This window comes from Nymphaea colorata, chromosome 13 (genome assembly GCF_008831285.2).
Source record: "Nymphaea colorata isolate Beijing-Zhang1983 chromosome 13, ASM883128v2, whole genome shotgun sequence".
Classification (NCBI taxonomy): domain Eukaryota; kingdom Viridiplantae; phylum Streptophyta; class Magnoliopsida; order Nymphaeales; family Nymphaeaceae; genus Nymphaea; species Nymphaea colorata.
This window is the reverse complement of record NC_045150.1, coordinates 12,533,345-12,551,674: the sequence shown is the minus strand read 5'-3', so window position 1 is coordinate 12,551,674 and position 18,330 is coordinate 12,533,345. Positions and strand designations below refer to the sequence as shown.

General features: G+C 38.7%; 1 protein-coding gene and 1 non-coding gene across 3 annotated transcripts; both read right to left on the bottom strand.

Moving 5' to 3' along the window:
* Positions 1-200: 200 nt before the first annotated feature.
* Positions 201-17,341, bottom strand: LOC116267238 (uncharacterized). 2 transcript variants are annotated; one of them, XM_031648859.2, is made up of 5 exons: positions 17,214-17,341; positions 16,913-17,090; positions 14,858-15,003; positions 4,194-4,378; positions 201-540 (listed from the first exon to the last, which is right to left on the bottom strand). In XM_031648859.2, exons 2-4 carry the CDS (start codon positions 17,040-17,042, stop codon positions 4,235-4,237), a joined length of 420 nt encoding a protein of 139 aa, XP_031504719.1. In that variant the 5' UTR covers positions 17,043-17,090; positions 17,214-17,341; the 3' UTR covers positions 201-540; positions 4,194-4,234. The 2 variants fall into 2 exon arrangements, with proteins under 2 accessions (XP_031504719.1, XP_031504721.1); XM_031648861.2 differs by lacking the exon at positions 4,194-4,378 and having other exon boundaries at positions 17,214-17,322.
* Positions 17,342-18,045: 704 nt separating this feature from the next.
* TRNAS-CGA (transfer RNA serine (anticodon CGA)) lies at positions 18,046-18,127 on the bottom strand. The gene has a single exon. It is a non-coding gene; the product is annotated as a tRNA-Ser (tRNA).
* Positions 18,128-18,330: the final 203 nt, after the last annotated feature.

Below are 18,330 nucleotides of genomic sequence, written 5' to 3'. Positions count from 1 at the left end.
GCAATCTAAGAGTTGAGCTCCTCAAGAGAAATGGTCACAGGTACTTACTGCTTGATCGAAATTGTTAAATTTGTACTCTTGTAACTTTTTAAATTACAGTTTTCAATACATAACTCATGGGAGGACGAAAATTGCCCTATATCTTACCATTAGATGCTCAGTGTTAGAATTATCTGATAATTTGGATTAAGCATAAAAAGTTAAGCAACATATTCAAATGTTAATATTATGTTAGAGCATGGTGGGAAGGATCTGACAAGACCACAATCCACACCGAGTTGCAGTGCAGGTATCCCCTGTAACAAAGTGGGGTTTTTTTTTTTAACAATTATTTGTGCCAATCCATGTCAAACAGAAAACTGGAAAGACGATACAGTATTGATTCCTGAGAATTTTGGCATCTGATTAAGAGAAAAAAGCACTATTACATTCCTCGCAGCATGTCAAAGGTAACAAAGGCAACAAAAATTGTGGCAACTTTCAGATGTCACTGATGAATGCAGCGCAGCAGCACTTTCAATCATGCTGTATGTTCTCGATCTGCATGAACCAAATAATTGAATTTAATAAGATCATGTTCTCCATCATATCAAACAAAACAAAAAAAACTTGAATTGCAAATGCAACAGTTGCAAGTTATATTGTTTGAAAGAAAGCATTTTACAATCCAATGCCACTGAAATAAGTTCTACGCATGAAAAAACCCGAGGGGTTGCAGCTCAGTGGGTGGCAAGGCAGTCCATCTCAAAGGGGTCTGAGGTTCAAATCCCGTGGTCGCTGTCACGACCTGGTACGCTTATTCTCTGGATCGTAATAGGTCCCAAAGCAAGCTCTGTAAACCCTAGGGGTGATGGGCACAAGGAGAGGCAGTTGCCCCTCTTCGGGGCGGTAGAATGAATCACTCACCCTGAAAAGGGTAAGTTCTACGGATAAAATAAAACAGGTTGCAGTAAATATTGTCAGCTGAAAAGCAGATCTAACAATAGTAGTATCATGGAGGTGTGGTATATTCTAGGATCCAGATATGAGCAAGGAGGCAAAAGATGTACCTGATGAACTCAGGTAGTAACAGGAGCAGATCTACCATCAGTTTCAACTCGGTCAAATTGAAACCAATCACCCTATGATACCTATAAAAGAAATTAAGAACATGCAATAAATGAAACCAAGCGGAACTAATTATTCAAGGTTGTGCATGGAATCTGGGTACAGCAACATCCTGATTGGCAGCATCTGAAACTGCAGAAACCATCAAAGTGTGGCTTAAATAATCTTTGATCCTTTCACAAAATAAGTTGTAAAAGCATGTCCCGGCAAATAACAGATAACCACTCAACTTTTGATGGGTAACAAACAGGTGCTCAAGTTTTATCTGTAAATCTCAAATCACCGCCTCTAGACAAAATCCATTAAATTAGAAAAATAATTTACAAAATTTCCCATCTTAAAACAGGAAAACATATGAAAGGATGAAAAGAAAAAAACCTTAATGCTATGTCACATGAGTGTGAGGTGTAGGTGCTGGTGCAGGTGCAGATGTGGATGTGGCAACTTTTCAAAAATATTTAGGTGCAGGTGTGGCAAGGATGTATGTATTTGTGTGTGTGTATATGTATGTATATCATTTGTTATATAGTTATTTAACTAGTTAGTAGCCTTATCTATATTTACATATAAACTTTTGTATTATAGCTAGTTTAGTTATGTTTACATTTAAAATGATGAGTTTTGACCCGGTTCGGCTGATTGAACCAGATGTACTATGTTGGACAAGCACAAGTACCAGTATTGACATGGGTGGGACATGGGTGCAGTAGCCATTTAGGAGAACCCATGTGACATAGCCTTGTTATCTGGAGGGGTTCTTGCTGGACAACCAGGTGCAGCCAGTAGTTTGCCAGATAGTGAGGGCTGTCCTTCACTATCCCATTCCCTGCTACCTGATGAGGATCAGCTGGAGAAGGCAATGACCACAACATCAAGGCAGGTGAAGTCCAAGAGGTGTGGGTCCGATGTTGACCCAGACCACGACATCTATGTGCCAATTGCCAAACTTGTCACCACCCTCAAGCACAGCAACATCGATTCTACCCAGAACCTTATCCGCCACTATTTGTTGTGCTCCTCATGTCCTCCTGCCTTGTCTGCAATAAGGCTGTCGCATGGGTGAGTTGCAATGGTGCTTGGGATAGTTGCTAAAGATCCTAACCTCTCAAGCGCTACCAGATAGCCAAGCTGATTTTCTCTACCTCAGGAATTTTTTTTTCTGCAACATTTGTGATCTGAAGCACCAAATGTGATACGCCAATGGCCTGCACTGTGGGATTGATTAGTTCCGTGAGCAGAAGGCAGGAAAGTACCTCGCTGCTTGTGACCCTCATCGATGAGCCAACATCGATTACACCCAGAAGGGCCAGAACCTTATCCATGACATTGACTCTATCATATTTATCGAGCTCCTCATGTCCTGCCTCTTCTGCAGTAAGGTTGTCTCTTGGGTGATTTTTATTGTTGCCTGGGATAGCTGCTAAAGATCCTAACCTCCCAAGAACTACCTGATAGCCACGGTTTTTTTTTTTTCCTGCAACATTTGCAATTTGAAGCACCTGATGCTGCGGTTTGAAGCACCTATCGGCCAATAGCCTGCACCATGGGCTCGATCAGTTCGGCAAGCGGAAGGCAGGAAAGTACCTAGCCGAACATCCACTATGATCCTCATTGATGAGCCATCGAATTCCCTATCCCCCTCCCCCTGGCCGGCAAAACCCTCACCAAATAGGGAAGGTCTCTTTTTTCTTTTTTCTTTTTTTTTAGATATTTTGCTTTAGGAAGGATAATTTTGTAAATATTTTTTTAATTTAATGTTTTCTCACTTGGGGCAGTGATTTGAGAATTATGCAAACAAATTGAGTCCTTATTTGTTACAAATAAAAAGTTGAGCAATGAGCAGTCATTTGTTATTCGCCTCAAAGTTGTGCATCTTTTTTTCAATTTTCTCCTTTCATCTTCCCCTATTCATATTACAATGGATGGGACCAATTGTTTAAATTTTCAATGAGCAAAAGAGGAAAACTTACAAAATAGTTCTATAGAAAACAAAAGAGCAGATATCCTGCATATTAACCAAGTCAAGCCTTCCCAATAAACACCAACCTTTCCTTTCAAGTGGACAAATGATTGAAAAACAAATTGAGGAGCATTAAGGCAAAGATGATCCCTAGAGATAGTTCCCAATTGTTCTCGTAAATATGTGAATCTCAAGTTTCTTTTTGTGCTTGCAACATGCTGTCCTGCTCTATTTATGTTGCTTCCCCAATGATGCCAGCTAGAAATAGAACTAACTTTCTCATGACATCCTGCACCGAGCTCAGGCAAATAGCCCAATCTTTGGATGTGCTACCGTCTCCAGAGTCAAAGCACTGACATCGAGCCGCTAAACCTTTCCATCAACATAAGCTCCTGGGAAACATAGTTTGTTATCCCTAGATAAACTTTCATCTGTTTGAGTGTTTTGTGTTATGTCCTTTTCACGGCTCAATAGATAATTTGATAAGACAATTACTTTCTCCGATGTTTCATAACATAATTAACCATCATATTAACTAATTAATTACAAATAATTAGTTAAATTGCCTTTTCTCTTCCCAGCACCTCCCGCCATGACATGCATTACATGATTTTTTTTCTTCTCTCTCAAGTTATCTAGTGTATTCTTTGCAAGATGCAGCTTGCATTATTGATTTGCCCACCCTACTTAGTTGGTATCCTTGGATGACCTCAAGAATAGCTCCTCATCAGTTCCTATCTGACAATAACTGAAAATATGTCCTAGCAAAAGCAAAATCCATGCATACTTTTTTCCCTAGGTGTCTTCTCAAAGAGGTGCTCCACTAAATGTCCTCCAATATGCATCATATTAGAGTAATTCAGAAACCCTGCACCATATTAGTATAGTTCAGCATCGCATGTCAATGTCAAAGCCATCAACTTGTCTGTCAAAATACATATCCTTTACAATGGTTGCATCTGAATCACTGAATGAATGTCATGCCAAAGCCATCAACTTGTCTGTCAAAACACATATCCATTACAATAGCTGCATCTGAATGAAGCACGAATAAAACTATTTCATAAAGCTTCCGGCTGTAAACAGTAAACTTATAAAAGCACTATTTGGACATGGTGCCTCTCACCAGCAAAAGATTAGCTCGTATAAAAAGCAGATATGGTCGAGTCATAAGGCACAACTTGGCATGAAGTCAGTCCTGAGCCAAGATCTCATATGGAACCATGAATGTGACACATGATTGTATTGAATCTCTTCTTCTATTGAGCTCATTTCACAAGTTCCATTTCTGTATGAGTTCCACATGTCAACCTACACACATCACACCCATATGATAGGTAGATTCTACCAAATTCCCAATTTTGACATTCATCAGTAGGCAAAAACTTCAGAAGAAAAGAAATCCCAGAAAAAAACCTTGTCAAGAAATTGATAGGAATGATATTCATGACTGTGATGTAACATATTAATATGGAAATACTTACAGCCTTCCTATATTAAAGGGATTGCTAGCTAAAAGTAAATGAACCAGAAGTATGATATTCAGATTATGATGTGTTGACATATGTTGTAGATGGGTCACCTATCCGGGTCTAGATCCGGATCTGTATCTGGACCCAATCCAGTGTATTACTATTATGGCCCTACTTAAGCTGTGTAAACCCTAATTTCGGTGTGTGAATGATAATTAAAGAGAGAGGGTGTCTGGCGGCTAGTTGGCACTAGTGGGAGGACCTTGACTACTACTCTGATGACACTTGGGATTGTCCCCAAGATCAGGTGCGTCATGTAACTAAAGAATGGGAGAATAGGGTATTCCTATTTCTAGCAGGGTTGAATGAGGACTTTGAAGGCATAAGGAGTCAAATCCTTAATTCTGACAGACTACCTAGTATTGAAGAGGTTTACTCTCGGGTAGAGGCTAAAGAGCAACGACGCTTTATTATTACTGGAAAAAAGGGGGATCACATCTCATACAATGAGAGGTCTGCCCTTGTTAGCCGTGGTCCTGTAGGAGTTGCCCGACCTCCTCGCAAGTGCACTCACTGCAAGAAGACTGGTCATACTGTGGATTTTTGTTGGGACCTCCATCCAAAAAAGAAGAATAGTCGAGGGAAACCTTCCAGTGGGAAGAAACCTACTTCTGATGTTGCCAACTCTAGTAGAGAGAAAGCTTATATCTCTGCTGAACAAATTCGTGATCTCCGTGCTTATCTGAGTCGGATTGATATTGATCAGGCTGAAGCAGCAGATGATGTAAAAGTCAACCATACTCTTGCGGTTTCTAGAGAAAAGGGTAATTCTTGTATGGGAGAATGGATTGTTGACAGTAGTGCCACCCACCACATGACTGGCAATCCTAAGCTCTTCCATGAGTATAAGCTCTCATCAGGAAAGGAACGTGTTTTTCTTGCTGATGGTTCTTTTACCTCTATGGCGGGAAAAGAGAGTCTTTCCTTGTTAAACAATTTTTTAGTGCATGGTGTCTTACATGTTCTTCATCTTCCCTTGAATCTTCTGTCTGTTACAAACGAGTTGAATTGTGAACTTATATTTTCTGCAAATCGTTGTGTTTTGCAGGACTTGGTGACAGGAAAGATGATTGGGATTGGTTTGGTGTCTGAAGGCCTATATCGACTTCCTATCCGTGTGGCCACAGCTCTTATGACAGCAGTTAGCAGGAAAGAGAAGAAGAGAGAAGATTGACTTCAGTTATTTTTGTATTGGCATGAACGCCTTGGGCATCTCCCTTTTGGGATTTTGAAACAGTTATTTCCTGATTTATGTTCTGGTCTGGACATCTATGTTATCGTGTGATGTTTGTCAGTTTGCTAAACATGTTAGAGCTTCATACCTTGTTTCGAACACTCGTGCTAATGAAGTTTTTTTTTTTATTCATTCTGATGTGTGGGGGTCTTCGGGCATTAATACTCGTTGTGGCTTTCAGTATTTTATAACCTTTATAGATGATTACTCAAGGAGTACCTTTGTTTATCTGTTAAAAGACAGTAGTGAAGTGCCTCATGTCATAGAGACCTTCATTCTTCATGTGGAGACCCAGTATGGTAGTTCTGTTAAGACCTTTCGGTCTGATAATGCTCGTGAGTATGTATGTCAAGTTGTTGAAGATTTCTTTCGAAAAAAGGGGATTGTTAATGAGACGTCCTGCAGTTATACCCCTCCACAAAATGGAGTAGCTGAGAGGAAAAATCGTCAGTTACTCAATGTCACCAGGGCCCTCTTGTTTCAAAGGAATCTTCCAAAACAATATTAGGGTGGTGCAGTTCTCACTAGTGCATATCTGATCAATCGTATACCTAGTCGTGTGCTAAATAGGCAGACTCCGTACTCTATGCTTCCAAAGAATCGTCCACCCTTTCTCCCTCTACCTCGTGTCTTTGGGTGTGTTTGCTTTATTCATGATCACAGTCCTCATGTTAAAAAACTTGATTCAAGGTCAATTAAAGGTGTTTTTGCTGGATATTCTCCTACTCAAAAGGGATATAAGTGTCTTGATCCTACCACTGGTCGAGTTTATGTTACCAAGGATGTCACCGTCTTAGAACATGTCTCTTATTTTTGTGAGAATACTCTTCAGGGGGAGAAATTTATGTCAAGGGAAGAGTATTCTCCGAGTCAGGAAATTCAATTTACAGACTTTTTGGATTACAAGCAAGAAGAGAGTCCACCAGCTGTTGAGGTGCTTGAACATGAGAGGAATGAAGAGTGTTCCACTGGGACGAAAGAGGAATGTAACCGTTTGTTTGGGCAGGTGTACTCTAGGCGAAGAGTCCGTACAGACAGGGTGACTAATGGTGAAAATTCTACTCCTAATCCCAATCCTACTTCTTCCCTGGATGACCCAAGTCGTGCTCAAAAGAAACCTGTTGAGGAAAACATTTAGACAGAAATTGTTCAGACAGAAACTGAAAATGAGAAGCTTCCCATTACCATGAGAAAGGGTGTCAGGTCATGTACTCAACACCCTATTGATAACTTTGTGTCATATTCTAGACTGAGCACGGATTACAAATGTTTTGTATCATCTTTTTCGTTGGTTGTGATTCCCAGGATTGTTATAGAGGCTCAGAGTGATCCCAAGTGGACTCATGCTATGCAAGAAGAGATGGAAGTCTTGAGCAAAAATCGAACATGGGAAGTGGTAGAGATTCTTAAAGCGGCTCATCTAGTGGGGTCCAAGTGGGTCTACACCATTAAGTACAAACCAGATGAGAATGTTGAGAGGTACAAAGCTCGCCTGGTTGCCAACGGGTTTAGTCAGAAATATGGGATTGACTACTTGGAGACGTTTGCTCCTGTTGCGAAGATGAAAACTATTAGTCTGTGTTAGAGTTATTATTTCTCTAGTAGTGTTGAAGGGGTGAAAGATGTGTCAACTTGACGTTAAGAATGTTTTTCTCGATATGTGTATGCTCACAGAATATGAGAAACCGAAAAAATCCTGTAAACTGAAGAAGGCTTTGTATGGGCTCAAGCAATCTTCCCGAGCATGGTTTGAACATCTTAGACTTGTGATAAGAAAATATGGCCACAATCAAGGAAACGGAGATCATACTCTGTTTGTAAAGAAGAAGGAAGGTAAGGTTACTCTTTTGTTAGTCTATGTTGATGATATGATTGTTACAGGTGATGATGAAGATTAGATAACAAGATTAAAGGGTTTACTGGCTGCTGAATTTGATCTCAAGGACCTTGGCAAACTAAGATATTTTCTTGGTATTGAAATTGCTAGATCAGGTACGACTCTGGTGCTAAATCAAAGAAAGTATACTCTGGATTTACTAAAGGAGACAGGAAAACTAGGGTGCAGACCGGCTTCTACTCCTCTGGATGTTGGACACAAACTCAGTATTAATGATGGAGAACCTCTTTGTAAAGAAGCTAAGGGGAGGTATCAACGTCTGGTTGGAAGATTGATCTACCTCACTCTGACTAGACCTGATATCACATTTTGTGATGAGTCAGTTCATGCATGCGCCTATAGATACTCACTTGAAGGCTGTCGACAGAATCTTATGTTACTTGAAGAGGAATCCTGACAAGGAGCTTCTATATGTGAAACAAGGGCCGATTGAGATTGAAGGGTATTCAGATGCAAACTGGGCAGGCTGTGTTGATACTAGAAGATCTACTTCAGGGTACTGCGTTTACTTGGGGGGAAATCTTGTTGTGTGGAGAAGCAAGAGACAAGATGTTTGTTCCAGCTCAAGTGCAGAGGCTGAATATATGGTTGTTGCTACTGGAGTGTCAGAATTACTGTGGCTGAGAGTATTACTGACTGATATTGGGATAGATATTGAAGGACCTATGAAGATGTACTGTGATAACAAATCCGCAATCAATTTGGCCAACAACCCTGTGTTACATGACCGAACAAAGCATGTTGAGATTGACCGTCACTTCATCCGGGAGAGAATTGATGTCCGAGAGTTGATTCTACCATATATGTATTAAAATATAAATCCTTCACCAGCACGTTGAAGAGGAGTCTCTTAGGATTCCACCTCCTTGTAGAATGTGTTAAGATATTTAATGTCCTTGTAACATGTGAAGAGTCTCATAGGATTCTATGTTGTACTTAATATCCTTGTAATATGTGAAGTCTCTTAGGTTTCTATGATGTAATTAATGTCCTTGGAGCTTGTGAAATCTCCTATGATTCTACGATTGGAGACTCTTAGAATTCTGGAAATGGGATTATAAATAGAGGCCGTGCAAACCATTTTGGTTACGGCTTCTTCTCCTCAGTTTCTTCTTGTTTTCATTCTCTCTCTCTCTCTCTCTCTCTCTCTCTCTCTCTTCCTGCGTGAGTGCTGTTTTCTGGTTACAGATATTGGTGTTAGATTTCTATCATGGTATCAGAGCGCCAGGTTACGTTATCTCTACCAAACGAAATGCCCAAACAGGTCTGATCTGGTTAGAACTCTTTTCTCATCTTGTCTCTATCCTGAATTTACTTTTCTCTTGCGCAATTCTTGTTCCTTTTTCTTCTTGCTTACCCAAAGACACATCTTGTTATATCGTGTCTTCTTTCCCTCTCATCTTCTACCTATATACCATTCCTTTCTGCTGTCATGGAAAACCTTTCGCATTCTGGCATGTCCTCAAGTTTTCTTCCTCACCTTATTACCGAAAAACTCAACCATGAGAATTATCTGATCTGGAAAAGGCAAATCATGCCTTTCATAAGAAGTCAAGGCCTCTTTGGACATCTCGATGGTTCAACAAAGGCTCCACCAATATCCGTCTTACAGGAAATAAAAAATGAGGCAGGAGAAGTTATTGCTGTTCATGAAGACAACAATCCTGAACATGCTATGTGGATGAGACGTGATCAAAGTCTGGTTGCGTATATTTTGTCCACTTTATCTCAACAAGTGTTACTTTCAGTTTCTGATGATTGTACTGCAGAAGAATTATGGGAAACCCTTGCTGATACCTTTTCCCAAATATCAGAAGCTCGAATTATGTACTTAAAGAAAGAATTTCAGAATTTGAGCAAAGGTTCAACGTCTATCATGGATTATTTGGGGCGTATTAAGGCCGTCGCAGACCAACTTGCTGCCTCAGGGAATAACATTTCTGATAAGGAAAAGGTGCAGCAAACCTTGAATGGACTTGGGCATGATTATCATGCTTTTATTACAGCTCTTGAGGTCCTTCCTGTTCTGCCTTCCTTCAACGAACTACAAGGTAAACTTCTCCAACATGAAATGAATATGAAAAGAGTCATTGAAAGGACTGATCAAGGGAACTCCCAAAATGTGTTGGCTATGAATGTAAAGTTTGGTAAGAGCCATGGGAACTCCAACCATGGTGGTCGTGGCATTCTACCAACACCACAGAACCAAGGTATGTCTCCTTTGGATACTTCAAGAAAAATACCAATTTGTTTTCAGTGCAACAAGAAAGGACACACGAAGGCACAATGTTGGTTTAATCCTCAAAATAAAAACAAAGGGGTAAGACATGATTATAAACAAGGAGGACAAAGTTCTAAATCCACCGCTGAAGATATGCAACAGCTATTGATGACCGCATTCTCAAAGATGACTATAAAGCAAAATGAGCAGGGAGAATGGTTCTTGGATTCAGGTGCAGCTACCCATGTGACAGGAAATGCAGGTAAATTGACTAACTTATCCCCTCATTACGGTAAGAAGTTGCATTATAACAGGTGATGGAAAATCTCATCTTATTACACATATTGGAAATGCACATATTCCATTGTCATCCTCGTCTCTATCACTGCCTAATGTTGTTCTTGCTCCCAATATCAAAAAGAACATCATATCCATTTCTAAACTCATTGATGATACAAGCTCTTCTGTTGAATTCACACCTTCTTCTGTCTATGTCAAGGACCTCCAAACGAAGAAAATGTTCGCTAGAGGGGAGCGTCAAGGGAATATGTACGTCCTCAAGGAATGTCTACCCAAGGATTCATCCACTTTTGATATAGGATTGAAGACATTTTCTCTTTCTCATAATGCGTCATCAGTGCCAAGTTCTTGTCATTTTCAATCAAAAGTAAGGGGCCCTAACCAATTTTTGGAGTCTGATTTGTGGCATAGTCGGCTAGGACACTGTGGTCGACATTTCATTGAAAAACTTGTCACAGATAATCTCATTCTAAGATCAAGTTTACCTCTTACTTCAAGTGTCAAAAAATGTTCAAGTTGTGGACTTTGTAAGAGTCATGTTTTACCTTTCCATAATATAAATCAAAGGGCTTCCAAACCATTTGAAACTATTTTTTCTTATGTATGGGGGCCAGCCCCTATTGATTCCATGTCTAGGTCAAGATATTATGTCTTATTCATTGACTCTTACTCACGTTTCACCTGGATTTACTTCATGAAACACAAATCAGAAGTACCTCACATATTTCGAAACTTCTATGCCATGATTCAAACTAAATTTTCATCCAATGTGGTGCATTTTCAATGTGATGGAGGGGGAGAATATTCCTCGCTTGATTTTATTGAATTTCTACGTGAAAAAAGGATAACTAGACAAATTTCCTACCCTTACACACCACAACAAAATGGTGTAGTTGAGCAGAAACATCGACATATAGTTGAAAGCGCCATGAGCATGATGCATGATACTAATGTGCCCATTTCCTTGTGGACTGAAGTCTTTCATACTGCTGTATACATAATAAATTGTTTGCCTATGACACTCTTGATGTCTAAATCGCCATATTTTACACTCTTAGGCAAACAACCTGATTACAAGAACTTCAAGGTTTTTGGTTGTGTATGCTATGTTCACGTTGATGCTGCCTTGAGGAACAAATTTCAAGACAAAGCTATTCAATGTAGATTCGTTGGATATGCTAATGAATATAAAGGTTTTCGATGCTATGATCCAACAACTAAACGTATCAAAACTTCAAGAAATGTCATTTTTGATGAACATAGTTTTGATAATACAAATGAAATGCCTATGACCATTGAATCTTATGATCCCTGGACCAGTACACAGTTATTCAATGCAGATCCTGTTATAGAAAATGATGTGCCTCAAAGTGAAGATTTAGAGAGAGCAATACAACCGTCGGATATGGCTCAAAGTGAAAATCAAGAAGATCCAACACAGTCATCAAGTTATCACGAAAACAATAATGAAGAACAGAGCAACGATGCACATTGGTATTCGGGTCTTATCTACAGTCGACGACTAAGGGACAGAGATGCTCACAGTGAAGAAGACAACATGCCCCACCTTAGAAGATCCCAACGCATTCGTCATCCCATTCACAGGTGGGTTAGTTATGATTCTTTATCACTTGATTTTCAGTTATTCATGGCAAAAGTTGGCAAGGAGGAAGAACCTACTTCATTTGATCAAGCATCAAAATCACATCATTGGAGAAAGGCTATGAAAGAAGAAATGGATGTCTTGCATGAATGTGGAACATGGGAGATCGTTCCGAGGCCACACGAAAAGAACGTAGTGGGCTCCAAATGGGTATACAAAATTAAATACAAACCTGACGGCAGCATAGAAAGACACAAAGCAAGGTTAGTAGCAAAAGGGTTTACACAACAATATGGAGAAGATTATGATGAGACATTCAGCCCTGTGATCAAAATGGGAACAATTCGCGTGATTATATCATTGGCAGTTGAATATGGATGGAGACTACATCAAATGGACGTGAAGAATGCTTTTCTTCATGGTGATTTAAGGGAGGAAGTATATATGGAACAACCTCCAAGATACACGAAAGGAGACTCTCATGCATGGGTTTGCAAACTAAGAAAATCTATTTATGGACTTAAACAGGTCTCACGTTTGTGGTTTGACAGTTTCTCTTGCAAGATTCAAGAATGTGGTTTTCGGAGATGTCCTCTAGATCACTCTCTTTTCATTTATCGAAAGGAAAACATATTTACTTTACTTCTTATATATGTTGATGATATTGTTATCACAGGCAATTCAGAAAAACACATAGAAGAAGCTAAAGTTTTGATGATGCAAAACTTCAAAATGAAAGAGCTTGGTGATTTACGATTCTTTCTTGGAGTGGAGATTGATAGGCACCATAATCGCCTCACATTGACACAACAGAAATACACGTTGGATCTGCTGAAAAAGTCAGGTATGTCTGATTGTAAGCCTGTTGGAACTCCTAGTGTTCTAAATCAAAGACTAAGTGCTCAAGATGGGGAGTTATATGAAGATCCTACGCAATATCGAAGTATTGTTGGGGCACTTCAATATCTTACATTTACTAGACCAGATATTATATATGTTGTGAATCAAGTATCTCAATTTATGCATGCACCTAGAGATACTCACATGGATGCTGTCAAAAGAATATTAAGATATCTTAAAGGGACAGCAGGAGATAGCTTAGTTTATGGTAAGAGTGAAAATATAACTACTGGACATCAACTTATGACATTCACAGATGCAGATTGGGCTGGAGATCCCGATCAAAGAAAGTCCATTGCTGGTTTTTGTATTTTCATTGGACGTAATCTTGTGCCTTGGAGTTGTCGAAAGCAAAAGGTAGTAGCAAGATCCAGCACTGAAGCTGAATACAGATGCATAGCTGCAGGTACTGCTGAAGTTACATGGGTTAGACATTTGCTAGAAGACATTGGAGAAAAGATTAAAACATCAATGTTAATGTGCGATAATCAAAGCGCTATTTGCCTTTAATCCCGTACAACATGGTCGAACAAAGCACATTGAGATTGATCAACACTTTGTTAGACAAAAGGTGGAAGACAAGGAGATTCAGCCTAATTATGTTCGTACAGATGAACAAGTTGCAGATTTATTTACAAAAGGATTAACAAAGGAACGATTCTGGTTTCTAAAAGGCAAGTTGTACATGGTGCAAAACCATGCACAACTTGAGGGAGGGTGTTAAAATATAAATCCTTCACCAGCACGTTGAAGAGGAGTCTCTTAGGATTCCACCTCCTTGTAGAATGTGTTAAGATATTTAATGTCCTTGTAACATGTGAAGAGTCTCATAGGATTCTATGTTGTACTTAATATCCTTGTAATATGTGAAGTCTCTTAGGTTTCTATGATGTAATTAATGTCCTTGGAGCTTGTGAAATCTCCTATGATTCTACGATTGGAGACTCTTAGAATTCTGGAAATGGGATTATAAATAGAGGCCGTGCAAACCATTTTGGTTACGGCTTCTTCTCCTCAGTTTCTTCTTGTTTTCATTCTCTCTCTCTCTCTCTCTCTCTCTCTCTCTCTATCTTCCTGCGTGAGTGCTGTTTTCTGGTTACAGATATTGGTGCTAGATTTCTATCAATATGAAATGTGAAGACCAAACTGTTGATGTTCTGACTAAATCCTTACCTGTGACTCCATTTGAGAGAAATGTATCCAAGTTGAGCATGTTTGATATGTATACCCAACTTGAGGGAGACTGTTAACATATGTTGTAGTTGGGTCACCTATCCGGGTCTGGATCCGGATCTGTATCTAGACCCGATCCAGTGTGTTACTATTATGGCCCTATTTAAGCTGTGTAAACCCTAATTTCGGTGTGTGAATGATAATTAAAGAAAGAGAGTGTCTGGCGGCTAGTTGGCACCAGTCCTCCTCACCCATGGTTTTTTCTCTCTAGTTGAGGGGTTTTCCACGTTACATCTGTGTGTTCTTCTTTCTATTTGCTTTTATCGTTTCTACATGATGCAACCTTCATCTCAATTATGGATGTCGCCAACATTAGATTTGAATACACATTCAAGTAGTAAGCTTCCACAAGAAAATTCGCATCCAATTACTAATAGGATGAAGATATGCTATATAAGATATAGCTACATTAAAGGAAATATATACTATTTTGCTGCATTGCAGAGATTTCTAGCTAAAAATAAATGAAATAAAACTACAATATTCAGGTAAAGATGTAACTTTCATCTCAATTAGGGACATCTCCAACATTAGATTTGAATGTGCATTCAAATAGTTCGATTCCACAAGAAAATTCACAATCAATTATTAGTGGGACAAAGATATGCTATATAAGATATAACTGCATCAGATTTGAACCTGACAGTTGACACCCCTAATATCAATGCACATAGTATCTTGCTAAATTGCAGTCACTGTTAGCTCAAACTAAGTCAAGTAGAAGTACTGATCTAAACATTGGCACAGGCAACCACTACATACAAGATGAAGAAAATTATTCATGCTACCACCTATAGTTTAGGTGCTAAAAAGATTAGAAAACTAGAAAATAAATTAATGAGAACCAGCATAAAACAGCAGAAACCATACTTGAGAAAATTCTGTAGATTCAGAAGCACTCTTCAATGGAGCAGGAAAATTTGAACCATCAAACTTGAGCGAGCACTCAGTATATGCTACTCCAACACCAATGCCAGCACCAAAAGCAACAGAAGCCCATCGTAATACAGGACTTCCTACACAAGTGAATCAGAAATAATAACTTCAGCATTAATATGCAGATTCTGTAAAATCATGACCAAGATGAACGTACTGATTTGGATAAGGTATTTGCCCATGCAACCATGCATGTGGTTCAAATACATTTACTGCACATCCACCAAGCTCTTTCATGGATGTCAACCATTTAACTCATTTTAGCACCTTAATTCTGTTTCACCATCGATTCTGTAGCTTACCATTTCAAGTGGATGATAACTGTCATGTGGTCCTCAAATTTTTAGTAAATAACAAAATGTGTTCTCTATTTTCAGATTTTTGGGGCAAGCTTCTTTTGTCAACGTATAAACACAAACAAGGACATGAAAGTCAACTATTAAACTATGCAAGAACATGACAAAGGACAGAGCAATAGTATCAGATTAGACTAATCAATAGACAAGCTTCTAACCACAAGGCACATTATTTTAATGAGTTAAAAAATCAGCATGTGATACTTTTTACTTCCCTGTTTTCTTTTTTCCCTAATGATATATTATATGCACAAAGCAGACCCAGGATTAGAGTTCTGGCCAGGATGATGTTTTTCCTATAATATCTACATTCCTTATCTCCACGGTGTAACTCCTCAAGGACTCCTCTCCACCTCCATGGAGCCTCTTGCTTCACATTGCAAAAGGGGTTCATAAGATGAGAACTTGAACCAGGAATAGGCTAAAAAGCAAGTTATAAAACTTTTAATTCATATGTACGATACGGAGCCGTATTGTATGACTACTTTTTCCATCTCAAGTTAATCAAAGCAGCCCACTTGTTTTCACCCAAAAATCTGGATAGAACTATAGAGGTTGGAGCTAGGCCACAATTCATCAATTAGTCAGATGTGTAAATCAAAGATTAATATGATATGTCCATTAAACTTACACCTTTTTATAATCTTACTACAGTAAACTGTTTGCTGTTAAATCATACCAAAGTATTTAAACTACATCCTTCTTTGTGTATAAATGCTATGACATTTTATTGACCAGGACTACAAAATAAGCTTTAGACTTGAAACATAAATCCTTGTAACAAATCTAAGCACACTTGTGCATAAGGGAAGAATCAAACAACAAGAAGAGCTGGTAGCTAAAGTAAGTGTGAATTTAAAATTTCTCTGAAAATCTCCAACATCATTAGGAAACAAACCTTGTGCGAACATTTTGAAGATAAAATCGGACTGCTAAAAGTACTTAGTAATATGGAGAAAAGCACCTAAAATGCACACCCTTAGCACAGACCTGTTAGCTGTAGGGCTGTAAGGATGGGGGAATAGGATTGTTGCAGGATTCAAGGGTTCAACTCAATTTTATATGTCAATACCAAGTGAGAATGATCTATATTCCGGTAACCAGTTGGATGACCAATCCCTAACCTAACGTGGTTCCAGCTACTCAACATTTGAGTCATCTCTACTAAAAATATCTTATCTCTGCAACCCCGAATACCCATAGAAACCCATAATCAAGTCTAAGCTCGTATAATCCTCCGTCTTCTAAGAAGATCTATTATGAAAAACAAGATTTTGATATTGCTCGAGGAGAGTGAAAGAAGCATTTCCATAGAAGCCATGCGCAATTGAAAGAAACAACAACCATTTTCGGACTGCAGTAAATCTCTCGGACAACAACCATTGTAATATTGGATGATCTGCCAGCCCCAAAATTGCTATAAACGGAAAACAACAAGAAAACTGAAGGATGCTACGCCACAATTTCTCCACGAACAAGGAAACCACCTTCGTATTTACAATAAATTGGAGACACCAACTACATGATTATACACAAAATACTCGGAAACTCATTGTTCCAGTGAAAAACTCCTTAAAAACACAACTAGAGCGCGATTGAATAAGAAAAAAGGAGAGGGCCACGAAGCACTCACTGAAGAGGAGGAGGCCCCCAAACGCGCCGGCCAGGGAAGAGTACGCAACTCGGCGGATCGCCAAGTCCGTACATGCGTCCCATTTAGCCCCCAGATCATACGCGGAAGGCAGCTGCTTACTTTCGCCCATGACCTCTCTCTCCCTCTTCCTCTCTTGCAGGAGGTTGGTTTTGTTGTACTGTAAATAAATAGAAATAGATAAATTATGCTTGATGCGCTATAGTTCTTTAAACAATATAATTTTTTTAATAAAATGATAATATAATTTAGGCAAAATTAGACAAGGCGGAGATCTTCCTACCTGGTCCGAAGATACGTGACACCATGAGAGCCAAATCTAGTGATTAATGGGCAGATATCCGAGAAAAAGTGGGATAAACCGGGAACTTGCAGTGCTTTATTCTCTGTCTTTTCCTGTATCTTGTGTACAGTCGTCAAATAGAAAGTGATGTGTTCGGATTTTGAATTTTGGATTTTAGGAAATGCCAAGATTTTGGTTCTCGTTGGTAGGAACAGAATGGTGCATATCGCAAGTATTTTTCTATTCTTTGATTTAAAAGAAAAAAATGCATTTTAGTTCCATGAGATTCAATAATTTAGAGAATTTCAATGTTCCAATTTAACTTTTTGTTGGACCTTGTGTTTGCTTCTGTTTGAGAAAATTCTATGAAGAAGAGAACTATTTAACCTTGATGCAAAAATAGTTTCTTAATGTAGTTTTCCAAATTAATTTTTATGCTTTTTGCGCTGCTAGTATCAGATGATTGTGCTAAAAAAATAAAATATATATATTTAGTACTTTATCAATATCAGATAACTATAAAAATAATTTATAACTTTAGTTTTCAAGCAAAAATTCTCATCTGAAATTCATGTTTCAGGGCAGTCTTTTACATATGCGACTACGTGGATGCGGTCTCCATGTTTGAACTCTTGCAAATAAACATAAAATATGTGTTTCATTTTGAATAAAAACTTAGTTTTCCATAATAAATAACGGCTTTTTTAAATGGCCAAATACAAATTAATTATGTTCTTAAAAAGAAATTTGATTTCTTTAGTTATATACTGTGCATTTTTCTAGAGTGAAAGGAGAGAGAAAATTAGCAAAAGTGGAGGAAAAGAAAGCAACGCGTCGACAGCAGGATTCGAACCTGCGCAGGCAAAGCCCAACAGATTTCGAGTCTGTCTCCTTAACCACTCGGACATATCGACAGATGATGACAAACGGTTCTCATTAAAAGTAATTGAACTATTTCATCAACCTGGCCAGTTTTTGACTTTATTGGCGTGCCAATTAAGCAGCAGGATTGTTCCGGTGATACAGATCCAAATTCCGATTGGACTCACATTTGCTACATGGTCTTTCAGTTCCCAAGACAAAGATGTGATATGATGTCCAATTTCTAATTCACTTG

What these genes read in the sequence shown, in the direction of transcription:
- LOC116267238 (XM_031648859.2), bottom strand. Translation starts at nt 17,042, where the DNA reads ATGGGCGAAAGTAAGCAGCTGCCTTCCGCGTATGATCTGGGGGCTAAA. An exon ending in TGGGGGCCTCCTCCTCTTCA is followed by an intron (nt 15,004 to 16,912) that starts GTGAGTGCTTCG and finishes TCACTTGTGTAG; the next exon opens with GAAGTCCTGTATTACGATGG. An exon ending in AATCTACAGAATTTTCTCAA is followed by an intron (nt 4,379 to 14,857) that starts GTATGGTTTCTG and finishes TGATGTGTGTAG; the next exon opens with GTTGACATGTGGAACTCATA.